The sequence below is a fragment of the Puntigrus tetrazona genome, unplaced genomic scaffold, assembly GCF_018831695.1.
Source record: "Puntigrus tetrazona isolate hp1 unplaced genomic scaffold, ASM1883169v1 S000001106, whole genome shotgun sequence".
Taxonomy (NCBI): Eukaryota; Metazoa; Chordata; class Actinopteri; order Cypriniformes; family Cyprinidae; genus Puntigrus; species Puntigrus tetrazona.
The window spans coordinates 31,460-45,685 of NW_025048694.1; the positions used below are offsets into that span (position 1 = coordinate 31,460).

At 38.9% G+C, this 14,226-nt stretch overlaps 1 protein-coding gene across 10 annotated transcripts; it reads right to left on the reverse strand.

The window, feature by feature from the left end:
• Nucleotides 1–3,573: 3,573 nt before the first annotated feature.
• On the reverse strand, nucleotides 3,574–12,992 carry LOC122340944 (gastrula zinc finger protein XlCGF26.1-like). 10 transcript variants are annotated; one of them, XM_043234197.1, is made up of 6 exons: nucleotides 12,733–12,992; nucleotides 10,903–11,078; nucleotides 10,297–10,350; nucleotides 9,969–10,120; nucleotides 6,851–6,944; nucleotides 3,574–5,934 (listed from the first exon to the last, which is right to left on the reverse strand). In XM_043234197.1, exons 4-6 carry the CDS (start codon nucleotides 10,026–10,028, stop codon nucleotides 4,661–4,663), a joined length of 1,428 nt encoding a protein of 475 aa, XP_043090132.1. In that variant the 5' UTR covers nucleotides 10,029–10,120; nucleotides 10,297–10,350; nucleotides 10,903–11,078; nucleotides 12,733–12,992; the 3' UTR covers nucleotides 3,574–4,660. The 10 variants fall into 10 exon arrangements, with proteins under 10 accessions (XP_043090132.1, XP_043090131.1, XP_043090133.1 ...); XM_043234196.1 differs by adding an exon at nucleotides 11,609–11,718 and having other exon boundaries at nucleotides 9,969–10,350; XM_043234198.1 differs by lacking the exon at nucleotides 10,903–11,078.
• Nucleotides 12,993–14,226: the final 1,234 nt, after the last annotated feature.

Here is a 14,226-nt window from a genome sequence, read left to right on the forward strand (position 1 = left end):
CGCATCTATCCAGGCCTCGATCAGCTGGATGAAGCGCCTCGATGTTTGGACTTAGGTTTTAAACGTTTAAAATTTTCCAGCAGAGTGACCGGGTTCAAGTGGGAAAGCTTCCAAGAAGAAGCACCTATCACGGCCAAGATTGGCTGGATGAAGCGCCTGGATGTCTGGACTTAATCTTTGAGCGCTTAAAAATTTGTTCCAGGGTTACCATGGTCGAGTGGGAAAGCATCCGAGAAGTCGCGCTTAACCCTGCCAAGATCAGCTGGATGAAGCGCCTGGATCTTTGGGCTTAGGTTTTGAATGCTTAAAAATTTCCTCCAGGGTTACCGTGGTCGAGTGAAAAATCGTCTGAGAAGTCACACCAATCACTGCCAAGATCGGCTAGATGAAGCGCCTGGATGTCTGGACTTAGGTTTTGAACGTTTAAAATTTTCCAGCAGAGTGACCGGGTTCAAGTGGGAAAGCTTCCAAGAAGAAGCACCTATCACGGCCAAGATTGGCTGGATGAAGCACCTGGATGTCTGGACTTAATCTTTGAGCGCTTAAAAATTTGTTCCAGGGTTACCATGGTCGAGTGGGAAAGCATCCGAGAAGTCGCGCTTAACCCTGCCAAGATCGGCTGGATGAAGCGCCTGGATGTTTGGGCTTAGGTTTTGAACGCTTAAAAATTTCCTCCAGGGTTACCGTGGTCGAGTGAAAGATCGTCTGAGAAGTCACACCAATCACTGCCAAGATCGGCTAGATGAAGCGCCTGGATGTTTGGACTTAGGTTTTGAACGCTTAAAAATTTAATGAATAAAATCACTCCCAAAAAAGAGTTACTGTGTTGGGCTTAGTTTGTGAGCCCCAGGCCCTGTGTAAAACTGACATCCAGGGCTTTTACTGAACAAAATCATGCCCATAAAAGTGTTATAGGCAAAAGGTGAAATCAGCTATACTTGTGCTTAGGACTGTAAAAAAATGGACTAACGAAACAGAAGAACTTACAAACCTGACTGTCTATGTACGCTTTGTAAAAAATGTACGCTGTTGTGGTTCAGTGGTAGAATTCTCGCCTGCCACGCGATTCCCGGCCAATGCAGGCAGAAGCATTGCCTATGCAGTGGCGGACGAGAACACAACCTGATTTAGCTGCCCTTAAAATTGAACTGGAAATTAAGTGCTTCGTCTTCCTTCTCGGTCATGTGACTCATCAGATCCTTTCTGTTTATCAAAAGCCAGTGAAACCTTTTCAGTTTATCTTTCAGTTACTCAACTTTGGCATTGGTCCATATTGCCCTCTTCGAAGGCAAGATTTGTTTTGTTTTTGATTTCAAAATGAGTGCTTAGTGCTCCCTCTGTTACTGTTATCGTTTGAACAAGGCTAAATGTTTTGCCTGTTTACATCCCTCCGCAAGCGCACGTGAGCCTGGCTTTACAAAAATCAATCAATCAATCAATCATTCCTCAATTCGACGTTAAATCACTAGAAGATAAGTGTCCCCAACAAAGCAAGCCAGAGGCGAAAGCGGCAAGGAAAGAAAATCCCATGCATACAGAATGGAGAAAAAAAACCTTGGGAGAAACCAGACTCAGTTGGGGTCAGTTCTCTTCTGACCAGACGCCCAGCTCTTAACTTCCAGTTCAATTTTAAACGCAGCTGTGTCAGATAATGTAAATGACTTAGTGTGTGCATGTGTGTGTGTGCATCAGGATCTGGTGATCTGTCCATGGGCGCATCTAGCTTGTCTGGTCTCTGATGAACATAATCTCTGTGTGCTGATCCGCCATCTAGTCTGGATACAAACTGTGAAAACAGACTGAGAAAGAGACAGGACTAATATTAGCGTAGATGCCATTCTTTGTACAATGTCACAAGTACATCGTATTTTAGGAGTAGTGTTCCCGGTTCCAGCAAATCTAAGCAGCCTAAAAATCCTTTAACGAATTCGAATAATAAAAGTGTGCTAGTGTGTTAGTGCATTTATCACACGTGAATCCCTGATCGCAAACAGAAAAGGATAAACTATACATGTGGCAGGCGGTGCAAGTGACAATGCAGGGAGAAGCCATTTACTCACCGTATGTTATGGAAAATTCACTTACTACTCTTGTTTTGATGAGCTTGTGAAAATGGAGTGAACGAGTGCGAGGAACAAATGAACAGGAGCAGAAAGAAGCCAATAATAGGCGCGAAAACACGGGTAGGAACGAAAGTGAATCGGCTAACGAGTACTAACTCACCACAGAGTTTTAGATTAAAGCGAGCGAACTAACAGCAGTCGAATTAGTTAGATTAGTTTGATAGATAGTATCAGTGGTATGTAAACAATTAAATTATATTTGATCACTAGAGAAGAGAAGGTGATAAATTGAAGAGCGAAGTTACATGGAGCTACGAACAAACCAACCTCTCAGCAGACAGGAGCAATCAAGCAGGCAGCACAGACTAACCCCATTACAGTAACACTTTTTAGACATGATTGTATTAAAAAAAAGACCCTGGATGTCAGTTTTACACAGGGTCTGAGGTCACAGACTAACCCCATCACAATAATACTTTTTTGGGCATGATTTTAATCAATAAAGGCCCTGGATGTAAGTTTTACACAGGGCTGGGTGGCACAGATTAACCCCATCACAGTAACACTTTTTTGGGCATGATATTATTCAATAAAGGCCCTGGATCACAGTTTTCTATAAGTTTTACACAGGGCCTGGGGTCACAAGCCCGTTCCCTTGGCTGTGGTTTCGCTAGATAGCAGATAGGGACAGTGGGAATCTCGTTCATCCATTCATGCGCGTCACTAATTATATGAATTTCTTCACTTTGACATTCAGAGCACTGGGCAGAAATCACATCGCGTCAACACCCGCCGCGGTCCTTCGCGATGCTTTGTTTTAATTAAACACTTGGATTTCTCTAAGCCGGCTGTTTGGTGCCGGCCGAAGCCAGTTTTCAGTCAAAAGTCAGGGAGATGTTCAAAAACGTGATGGGCATAATATCGACCCTATGGCATGGAAAGACATTTTGGTTAGCACTGTCAAACTGATTATGACACAACCCCATCATTTCACTAATAAAGAGTAATGTATGTTGGAAAAAAATTTTCAGAAATTAATCTTTGAAATGAAAGAAATCACTTTTCATATTTAAAACCAATGCATCAGTGTTTTACAATAATAAGTGATAAGTCAAATAATGTAATTATAAAAATAAATAATAAAAAAATGAATAATATGAATAAGTAATGATTATAAATTGATAATGTAAGTAAATTATTATAGATAAATTAAAAAACAAACATAAAGAGAACACACAATTTGCACGTGAGGATCTAAGGATTCTTCACTGCTATGAACTGGAGTGACTAAAATAGAAACCAAGTAAAATAAAATCAATCAAAAAAAAAAGTGAACAGCAAAGAAAGGATTATACTCTAAAACAAGCGTAAACCTGTTACATCCACTAACTCACACACACACACACACACACACACACTAAAATTATTTGGTTTGGCTATAACCACTGTTAGGGATAAACAGTTAAAACCCAAGGACCAGTTGTGTTGAATAAAGACCAGGAGCCAGAGATGAGATCAAATCAAGAAAAATTTACTGAAGAATCAGCTTCAATACTTGAGTAGTTTGTAGGCCGTTTTACGTACATTGTTAGAGTATAACTTCTGGTGTTTGTACAGAGGTCACTAATTATGTCAATAAGTCAGCAAAATTCTTATTGGCTCCAAAACTCAGATAAACTTCCACATATGGACATAAGCACTTCTCCATGGTCAGCACGTCCGAGCAAGCCAAATATGTCTCACTCAATTCAGGACAAATAGGACCGTTTTCTTAGTTCTCCACAGGCAAAGATGCCAACACACAAAACTTATCTACTTATCAAGGCTACCTACCACTACCAAACATCTTACTAGTATGATTGGTAACACACATGCTACACATGTAGTCTTCATCTTAGAGAGTGGAGGATTCAGGATTCTTTAATATCTACATGCTGCACATGAATATCACAGTTCTCTTCATTACTCGTAGCTCACATAGATGAGAAGGGGGAATGCCTAAAAATACATTTAAATCCACAACCTTATAAAATCAGACAATTTTGATTCAGACAAGTCTGTCTGTTTTCTGGCTGTTTTCCATAAAGTCACCCACATGACTCTAAAGCTTGGAGGATTTGCACACACTGTTGAAGGATGACGGAGGGAGAAGTAGATACTGTCCTTTAGCACTCTTGCACCAAGTTTGTTTGGGTGGAGGGCATCTAGCTTAGAGAGTCGTCTATGAGCCCAGTTTAAAGTTGTCAGTGAAATAGACTTTTGTACTGCAGGTTCTTTGCTGCCTAGTATTTAAGATAAGCAACTGTGAAAACACGTTAGTTCCCCTTGTTGAGATTGGTCCACTCATGAACAACTGAACTTCAAGTCTTTCAAGGATTCACTAAAATCCTTCTTCACCACACGGATGCAGACTCAATTTACAGTTCTGTGCTTCATAAGAAGATTGTCTTGCTCACATCAGAGATGCTACTGATGTTTCTGATAATAGAGTCACCCACTGTCAGAGTCCTAGGGCCCGTTACTGATGGTCACTGAGAGCAAGTAATGAGATTTTTCCCAGTATGAATTATCATGGGACATTCTTTTTCATTTCCACACTAAGGACAGATGAAAGACTGTTCTGAAGTGTGAGTAAACACATGCACATTAAGTTGTCTTTTCTGCGTAAAACTCTTTCCACACTGAGAACAAACGAAAGGCTTTAATCCAGTATGAATTCTCATGTGATTCCAAAGGCTTGCTTTATGTCTGAAAGCATTTCCACACTGAGAGCAGCTAAAAGGCTTCATTCCCGTGTGAGTTAACATGTGACTCCTCAAGGTTTCTTTACGTGTGAAAGAGGTTCCACACTTAGAGCAGCCAAAAGGCTTTTCTAATGTGTGAGTGCGCATATGCTCATTAAGTTGTCTTTTCTGCGTAAAACTCTTTCCACACTGAGAGCAGCTAAAAGGTTTTATTCCAGCATGAACTAACATGTGATTCTTAAGAGTTACTTTACGTGTCAAAGACTTTCCACATTGAGAGCAGATGAAAGGCTTTTCCGAAGTGTGACTAATCATATGCTCATTAAGATGTCTTTTCTGCTTGAAACTTTTTCCACACTGAGAGCAGGTGAAAGTCTTTTCTGCGTTGTGAATGCGCACATGCTCGTTGAGTTGATTTTTCTGTGTAAAACTCTTTCCACACTGAGAGCAGACAAAAGACTTTACTCCAGTGTGAGTTAACATGTGATTCTTCAGGCTTGCTCTACGCGTCAAAGACTTTCCACACTGAGAGCAGGTGAAAGGCTTTTCTAAAGTGTGAGCTATCATATGTTCATTAAGTTGTTTTCTCTGTATAAAACTCATTCCACACTCAGAGCAGACGAAAGGCTTTACTACAGCATGAGTTAACATGTGATTTTTCAGGCTGTCTCTACGTGACAAAGACTTTCCACACTGAGAGCAGGTGAAAGGCTTTTCAGAAGAGTGACTTATCATATGCTCATTCAGATGTCTTTTCTGCACAAAACTCTTTCCACACTGAGAGCAAGCGAAAGGCTTTATTCCAGTATGAATTTTCATGTGACTCTTAAGGTTTTCTTTGCGTGTGAATGTAGTTCCACATTCAGAGCAGATAAAAGGCTTCCTTCCAGCATGAACAATCATCACATGTGCATCAAGGCTTTTTTTATGTTTGAAAGTGTTTCCACACTGAGAGCAGCTGAAAGGCCCTTTAACTTCTTTTCTTTGAAAGTTTATTTGCGAGCAACTTTTCTCAGCTTTGGAGCAACTCACTGATGTTTCGTCAGTGGTGAAATCATGAGCTTTCTGACACTGATATTTCTCCTCCACTTCATCCAGATCTTGTTCTTCCTTCATGTTTATCAGGCCTAAAAAAACAATAAAAGGATTAAAATCAATTGGGACAACAAAAGGAATTTAGTTATTCAACATTTCAGCAAGCTGGAACTATCAGTTATTGGCAAAAATGTATGTCGATGGTTTTTTCAGGTTGCATCAGCTGCTGGAGTGGCAGTGAAGGGTCCGTTATTATACAGTGTGAGGGCCAACATATGTAAGAGCGAGGTGAGAGCAGCTTCTAGAGGTGAAAATCACTGAAAATACATGCATTTCATTTTAAAAGAGCTGCCTGGAGAGAGTGCAGTGCATGGACAGCACTGACATTTCAGATGTTCTTTAAAACACAGACAGTGAAAAGATATGTATACAGTACACCCCAGTACTTGTTTTCATGTAACTATAAAGTCATTAATTTGTTGACTAGATACTGCGTTGGAAAAGAACAAAGAAAGAACAGCATGTTTGCTGACAAGGCTGAGAGGACGCTAGCAGTACCTCAAGCAGTTAAATTAACGTAGGAAAAAAATACAAGCAAGTCCAAGTCAAGTGTTTAATGTCATGATTGTTCCCATAAATTTGACATGAGCTTGAGTGCTAATTGCCAGAGCCTTTTATTGAAAAAAGTGACATGCCTCTGCAGTGGTGGCAGAAAAATTAAACAGGATTTAAAACACTTGGTTGTGAAGAAAGCAATGCAGTCACATCATTTTCTGAATACCTCTTTTCCTTTCTGAGCAAAGCATCACTAAAGCTTTCCACGTGACAGACAAAGCACTTATGTTAGTGCTAAGACTGGCTCTGTACTGGGTCTTGTTTTTTGTAACAATACCGAAAACCCTCTCACAATCAGCATTACTATGGAAGGTAACCAGTATCCTAAGCATTTCTACTGAAACATTGGAGAAGACCTCCTTGCCTCCCCTCTTCAACAGGCCAATGTCTCACCACGCCTCATCAATGCTTGTGTTGAGGATGCTGTCATCAAAGCTGGTGGTTTGATACACCTGGAACTCATCTTCCACTTGATCCACAGTGACCTCTTCAGGCAGAACAGAAGGAAAGTGGATAAATAAACAGAACTTCACAAATCCCTCCTTTGCTATATCATCCACAACAGCATGCTTAAGCATCTCATCCTCAAATGGATATTTGGAAACCATGTAGTCAGCTTCAGATAAAACCATTTTCAAACATCTCTGAAGAATGGCTTGAGCTCTAGGTTACATTGGCTTTGAATGATGGGTTGAGTGTCATGGACAGTAGACAATAGGACTGATACCTCTACCAATTTCATTCATCATAGTGATCACATGCTCAGGCTACAGAATGAAAGCAATACCTGTTCCACCAAAGTTGTTCCACAGCCTAAATGGTCATGTTTCAGTTTTGTTTTTTTGCCAAATGGTGCCAAACTGTGGAAAGGTGCAAAGTGGACAGGAAGCAGTTAGACAAGTTAAGATAAAGTAAATTGACTTCTGTTCCCTTAAAAAAATATAACACATACTACAAATGTAACCATTTAATAGAAAAAGAGTGTTGCATTACATTTTTTAAAACAGGTGCACCCAGTGATGTCACAGATTCCAAGCTGTAACAAAGCCTTCTTTTTTCTATTAAATGGGTTTATATTTTCTTTTTAATTTATAGTATTTGTTATAGTTTTATAGGCCAGATGTGAGTGTAATAAGAAAACGTCACTTTTCTGACTGCTTAATTTCCACTTTAAAACAAAGAAAAATGTAACCTTCCCATTAAGTAATTTTGCTTAGTAATTTCATCTGTTATTGAGAACATTTATATTTTAACAAGCTTTTTTGTGATGCAGATGGCAAACCAGAAGACATTATGGGTCATTCTCACTGAGGCAGATATAAGAAAGGTCACCCTAAATAGGAGGCTTGCTACAGTGGAGGAATTGATGAGCAATATTAAGGAATTGCTAGAACGTCATTACAGCTTCAGTATCCAGTACAAAGATACTGAATTTAATAACAATATTTAGTCTGTCGGATATTGCAGATCTCTCTGAAAAACAAACAATCCAAGTCATCCCAGTAATTGAGCTGGTTCCTGGTTCAGCATCTGCAGAAAGCTTAGATGACATCCACAGTACAGCAGATTTCCAATTTGAAGTCCCAAATTTCTCTGTTGATGTCGAATATGAACTCAGACAAGCAAATTTGCTGTATCTTAGGGATGGAACACTCATTGAAGTAACAAAAGATCTTAAACACAAGATCCTTGAGAGACTGGCCGAGAGTATGGCTGGCTTCACAGCACATTCAAACAATGCTCAATTTGAAAAAGCTGCATATATTAAGAAAGCAAAAAATATAAACCAAGGTTGGTCATCATACACATACACGATGCATTGTTTTTTTATAATACAACTAACGAAAACATGTTACAGTAAGTGATACTGTAATGATTGTACTTTACTGATCATGCTTTTGTGTAGATCATTTCTTATTATTCTAACAGTTTCTTTTTATTTTACTACCCAACAGACTCAAGAGCCAATAAAACATGAACATTAAAACAAGCCATTGAATATTGAGACTATTAAAAGATCTTTCAACCCTTTTTCTAACATTAATATTTACTCACATTTACATGTCAGTCAAAACCTATAAGACCTTTGTCTATCTAAAGATCAAAGTTGAAGTAATTATTTTAAGCTTGGGTCATTTCTATTAATTCTCCAGGTAACCTCAACTTAAAGGTTTTAAAAGGTCATAAGCGCAATATAAAATAAATTCATGTGAATCAAAGGAAGGAAATATGAACTATGATGTCTTATGAACTAGTATAATTTCTTAATTATAAAGGCATTACATAAACATTACATATTTATCAATACCTAAAATTAAAGCATGTAATAAGATTTTTTAAATAAAATGTACCCACAAAAAAGTAATGTGAACTATTGATTTTTAGGAAACACTAATGCGAACCTGATTTGTCTACTGCACCCACTAACATTTTTATGTTTATACAGCTTAACAACTTTACTACATCTGCACTTCTCTCTTACCTACTCAAATTGACAAAATCTCTGCCTTTGTAGAAGATATTGTATTGGCTCAAATTCAATTTCTGTAGCTCAACAGGGACAAAACATTTTAAATGGAACCCCAAAACTCACCAGCAACTTTTCCACCAATGTCACCCATGAGATTGCTGGCGCTCTCATCAAACCATCACATACTGTCAAATATTTAGGTGTAATCTTCGACTTCACACTCTTTCAATCTCATTTCAAACCTATTACTAAATCTGCACTCCCCCGTCTGTGTCTCTGTCTTGGGTTAAAGACTCTTATTTTGAAGTGTATATCTCCCATTGTTTCTGTGTTCTCTTGTTGCTCTGCCCCTTGTTAGTTCCCTTGGCAATTGATTAACCCTAACCCTAAAATGTCCTGGTCGATTCTGGTGCGGCAAGTAATTCCATCTCCTCCCACTGTATCCTCAAGAATCACATACCAACTGTCCCCAACGAAGTGCAGAAACACTATTCACCCATGTGTTCCACAACTCCGGACTCCCCGAAGACATTGTGTCAGACAGACGACCCCAATTCATGTCCAGGGTTTGGCGAGCCTTCTTCCAACTCCTAGGAACCTCCGTTAGCCTGTCCTCAGGTTATCATCCTCAAACTAACGGCCAGACCGAGCAAAAGATACAGGAGATTTCCCGGTACCTTCGTAAGTACTGCTCACAACATCAAGAGACCTGGAGCCAGTATTTACTGTGGGCTGAGTATGCTCAGAATTCTCTAATTCTCTAATAACTCCCTTTCAATGTATTCTAGCTTATCAACCACCTCTGTTTCCATGGTGCAGAGAAGTCTCGGAAGTGCCCGCAGTTAATCACTGGTTCCAGGAGAGCAAGAGGGTGTGGGACTCAGCACATGTTCATCTGCAGCGAGCAGTTCGAAGACACACAAACTGACCCAGTCTTTCCTCCCTCTACTGAACTGCCTCCCCCACCAGACCAACCCAAAGTCCTCTGGGATAACATCTACCAGGTCCAACTCCCGGCAACGAAATGGACAACTTCAATACCTCATAGACTGGGAGGGTTTTCAGTCCCAAGGGGAGGTCTTGGGTTCCCTGTGATGACATCCTAGACCCCACTCTCCTCGAGAAGATGTACTTGGCTCATCTCCTGCTTTGTTCAGATTCCCCTGTGTTCCAAGGAAGCGGGTTTGACGAATCTGCGGATATACCCCACAGCCTTGTTTGAGGAAAGTGAAACTTACTCGTTCTGTATTATTCAATGAACTTGAACCTACCTTCTAGCCATCGCCAGAAGTTACCTATGTTGAACATGTTACTCACCTGACTCTCCTTTGTTACATTGTGACTTTCAATTATACTCACTAAAACTTACATCTGCTTCTCCCTTCCATGTGTGGACGTGACAAATATGCCTTTTTTGAAGCTGCTGTATTTAAAAAAAAAAAAAAAAAGCTAAAATGTAGGCGTTTATTACGTTCTTTCAATTTAATTTGTTTTTTAATGTCCTCACTGAACGGTTAAAGGCCCATTCTTATCACCCCCAACAAAAAGAAAAAAAACTGGAGCTGACGCTGTTTGACTTCAATCAAGCCTTTCTGGACAATTATACATCACTTTTATATGATTAAACAAAATCAATAGTGGTTATTAAGATTGATGTGGTTTGGGATTTGTAAAATGTTCTTGGGAAAAAAATATGACCAGAATTTCAAATTGCATAATAATCCAGAAGGCAGTGTAGATGTATGTTAGAGAAAACATTGTGGACCTATGTAGTCCAAACAGCTGCTGTAGTGAGTGTTTTAACAACTGCACAAAACAAACAGATTACTTCATGTTAAAAGGCAGACAACCTAACATTTCTAGGATGCAGAAGTTCAGGTTAACATGTCACTCTTACAAGCACAACAAGGAAAAGTTGGACTAAAAGTGTGAAAAAGGTATTTTCACTGGATATGATAAGAATAGTCCAGCATACATGATCTACTATCCTAGTAGCTCATCCAAAATGAGTGCTGAAACAGATAGGATATCATGATGATGACGATGATGATCCCAGGGTCAGGAATAATCCTAGAGAATCTGGCAAAATCCCTCATGTTGAGATACAGAGTACTCAAGGTCAAGTCACAGTGTAAGGAGGTGAATCAAAACCTGTAAATGCAATAAGACTAATCTGAGATGGGATATCCAAAAGAACAAAAGGACTTCAAAAGGTGAGTACACAACCACCCCAAATCAACGATCAACGAACAATGGATGGAGCCGGGGGCACGTTTTTGAGATATTGACTTCTGGCCACCAAACTGACTTAGCATGCTATTACTTAGGGAATGCATAAAAAATACTCTTTTTGAGTCTATTGAGGAAATGTCTGCATTAAGGTAAGCGATCTACGGGGCAGCCTCTGACTAAGACCAGGACTAGCCCAGATGTGTCGTGAGTCTGTTCTGGCCAAACAAGGTCTCTAAGCGACCCAGACTCCTAACGAACGATAAGTCGAAACTAGGAAATATTATAGTTAATTAATGATCCAAATTTAATCACAACTAGAGGGATCAGCAGTTACATTGGAGTCAGATAAAATTATGTATAAGGTCAGTACTATAATTTGAAACACAAAAGATTAATAAATATTAGTGATTTTTAATGAGACGCAAACAAAAGACCGAACACGCATTGACCTTCGACCAGGGCCTCTGGATTCCGTTCTGCAGGAAAAGGGGGACCCTTACAACAGTAAAAGAGCCAGTAGTGTGTAGTAGCCAGACACAAAAGGAACAAAGCAGAAATCCTACCAGGGAGAGGAAGAGACCAGGTTATTTTAATGACTATGTTTGTGGTTTTGAAAGCGATGTAAGTAATATTGATTATTGTTACAGATTATTATGCAACATACCCCAAACATACAAAGAAGTAGTAATATCTGTGAATGCAAATAATTGGCTTAAGACCATGGATGATGAGGTACAGTTATTAAAGCAAAACAAGACATTTACCTGAAGGTAAAGAAGTAGTGGAGGGTAAATGGGTCAATGGCATTAAGAAGGAGAGTGATGGAACAGACAGATATGTTGTCAAATAGTTCAGTCAGGAGAAAGGTGTGAACTATAATGAGACTTTTTTGTGTTAGTATGAAAGAGTAGGGGTTCAGAAAGCAGTACAGGAAAATCTGAATGTTCATGCAAAACTGCATATTTACGTGCACCAATAGAGTGAAATGTATATAGAACAACCAGAGGGTTATGAGGTAAAATCTCACAAGCAATGACAAACTGGTGTATAGACTGAAAAAGATGCTCATGTCAAAATTTAGAACGAAAGATTTAGTTAAGTTGACATATTTTCTTGGCACTGATTTTGTTAAGATGTCTCAATACAGGCATGTCAAGAAAATACTTTTGATACTTTTAGATTTGACATGCAAAAGGCTACCCCCTGTAAACAAAAACTAAAGAGATAAAATGTCATATTTGCCTTTTTTTTGTTGCAGTGTAATATAAACTAACACAATGTCATAAATGTACATTACTTGTTTTAGGTGCCCAGTGCTCAAAAGATGTTTGAGATGTAAAAAGTGAATCTGATGTGTCTCTGGGTTCAACAGTTTTACAATAGCAATGAGTAAAATAATACATACATCTCACTGTCAGTTCCATTGAATATTTAAGCCCATGTGAAATGTGGATTTAATATATTTTAATAATAATTAAGCCCTTCTTTTCAAATCTTTGGGATCTGCAAGCACCCTTACATTTTTTTAGCCTAATGTTGTTGTATGACAAACAATCATGAAAGAAAAACCAACCTCCTTGTTCGTCCTGTTTTATTCTCCAGGGCTCTGGTTCTTCGTGTTTTATTCTCCAGGGTTCTGGTTCAGTCTTAAACTCCTCTTTAACAAACATCTTCACAGCAGCAGGTCTCAGTTCAGAAGATACTCCTCCAGACATTCCTGCTTGCTTCGAAACGATACAGGTGTTTACCGACCTGATACGTAAGCTGTATTTTAATGTTTACAGAAAGTATATTTCTAACCACAACACAGATCGATCGAACTGATCTTCTTCCTCTGAGACGTGATGTGTGTTAGATGTAAAGTAAAGCGCCGCCCGCTGGACTGGAGTGAAAAGAGTCGACAAATAATGAGGACGACAAAACAAAACAATATGAAGAAATAAACGAGAATGACTCAAAACTATAGAACTATATCGTATCGAAAGTCTTAGTGAGTAATAATGATTAAAAAAAAACGTATTCACATTTAGCCATTCAAGAAACAACTCGTTTAAAAAGGGAACACACAACCTTCTTGTGTTGCTACTACACTTTTACAGTATCTTTGTGTTTCGATTTCTCAACAATACAAAAACATTTCTTAGAGCTGTTTTGAACTTCACTGTTAGAAATTGCTGTTAATTTACGGCAGAATATCACCAGGATAATCTTGTTAAACTCAAAAGCAGGACATTAACGTTTTATTTTATTTTATTTTTTCGGTTTTTGTCAAATGACGTCGACACAATATAACGGCATTTTGCTGTATTTATTAGTTGAAGGAAATAAAACGTTACTACCCAGTGTTTTTGTAAACTCAGTCAGCAGTCGTCTGGACTTTCATCCGTCTTCAAACTGTTAAAAGGTGGGTTTTACACGACATTACAGATAAAATACATTACATTTGCTACAGCAAGTAACCTATGGTGAAAACCTTAAAAGGACCCATCATTTATTGCCATTAAAATGCTGACCATGTGCCTGTGTTACAATTTTCTTCAGTCATGACTAAAATATTAGGGTGTACTATGTGTTACGTCAGTGCTAAAAGTAAAGCAAAGTGTTTTATGCTCCGCACTAATTCTAAACACACGCATCTGTTTTGCAGGCAGTTCCTTGGGATAAATCCAGAAAAGGGCACCAACGCTGGAGGAGTCATGTCAAAGACATGTTTCTGCATGTCGTTTAAATACCACAATATCCACTATTAACCAAGCGCCTAGATCGTTGATCTCATAAGATCGTATTAAGATATAGGTGAAAGATAGGTTTGTTTGTTATGTGTCTCAGTCAGACTGCAAACAGTAATTTAAGCTCTTCAGCCAGGTGCTGCACTCTCTATTAGTTACTACAGACAAGATGCATTTTTAACGTCTTCTTGTTTCTGGTGATCATTGCTTTATTTCTGCAATCTCCATAACAAGCCAACCTATCTCTCTATTTTTTTGAACTTTTAACAGAAGTCGTTCTGTAAGATGCACACTTCAGCAGTAGACAGTACAGCTTTACTCATGGGGAGTCACTGCAT

What these genes read in the sequence shown, in the direction of transcription:
- LOC122340944 (XM_043234198.1), bottom strand. Translation starts at nt 10,028, where the DNA reads ATGTCATCACAGGGAACCCAAGACCTCCCCTTGGGACTGAAAACCCTC. An exon ending in AAACCCTCCCAGTCTATGAG is followed by an intron (nt 6,945 to 9,968) that starts GTATTGAAGTTG and finishes TTCTGCCTGAAG; the next exon opens with AGGTCACTGTGGATCAAGTG. An exon ending in ACAAGCATTGATGAGGCGTG is followed by an intron (nt 5,935 to 6,850) that starts GTGAGACATTGG and finishes TTGTTTTTTTAG; the next exon opens with GCCTGATAAACATGAAGGAA.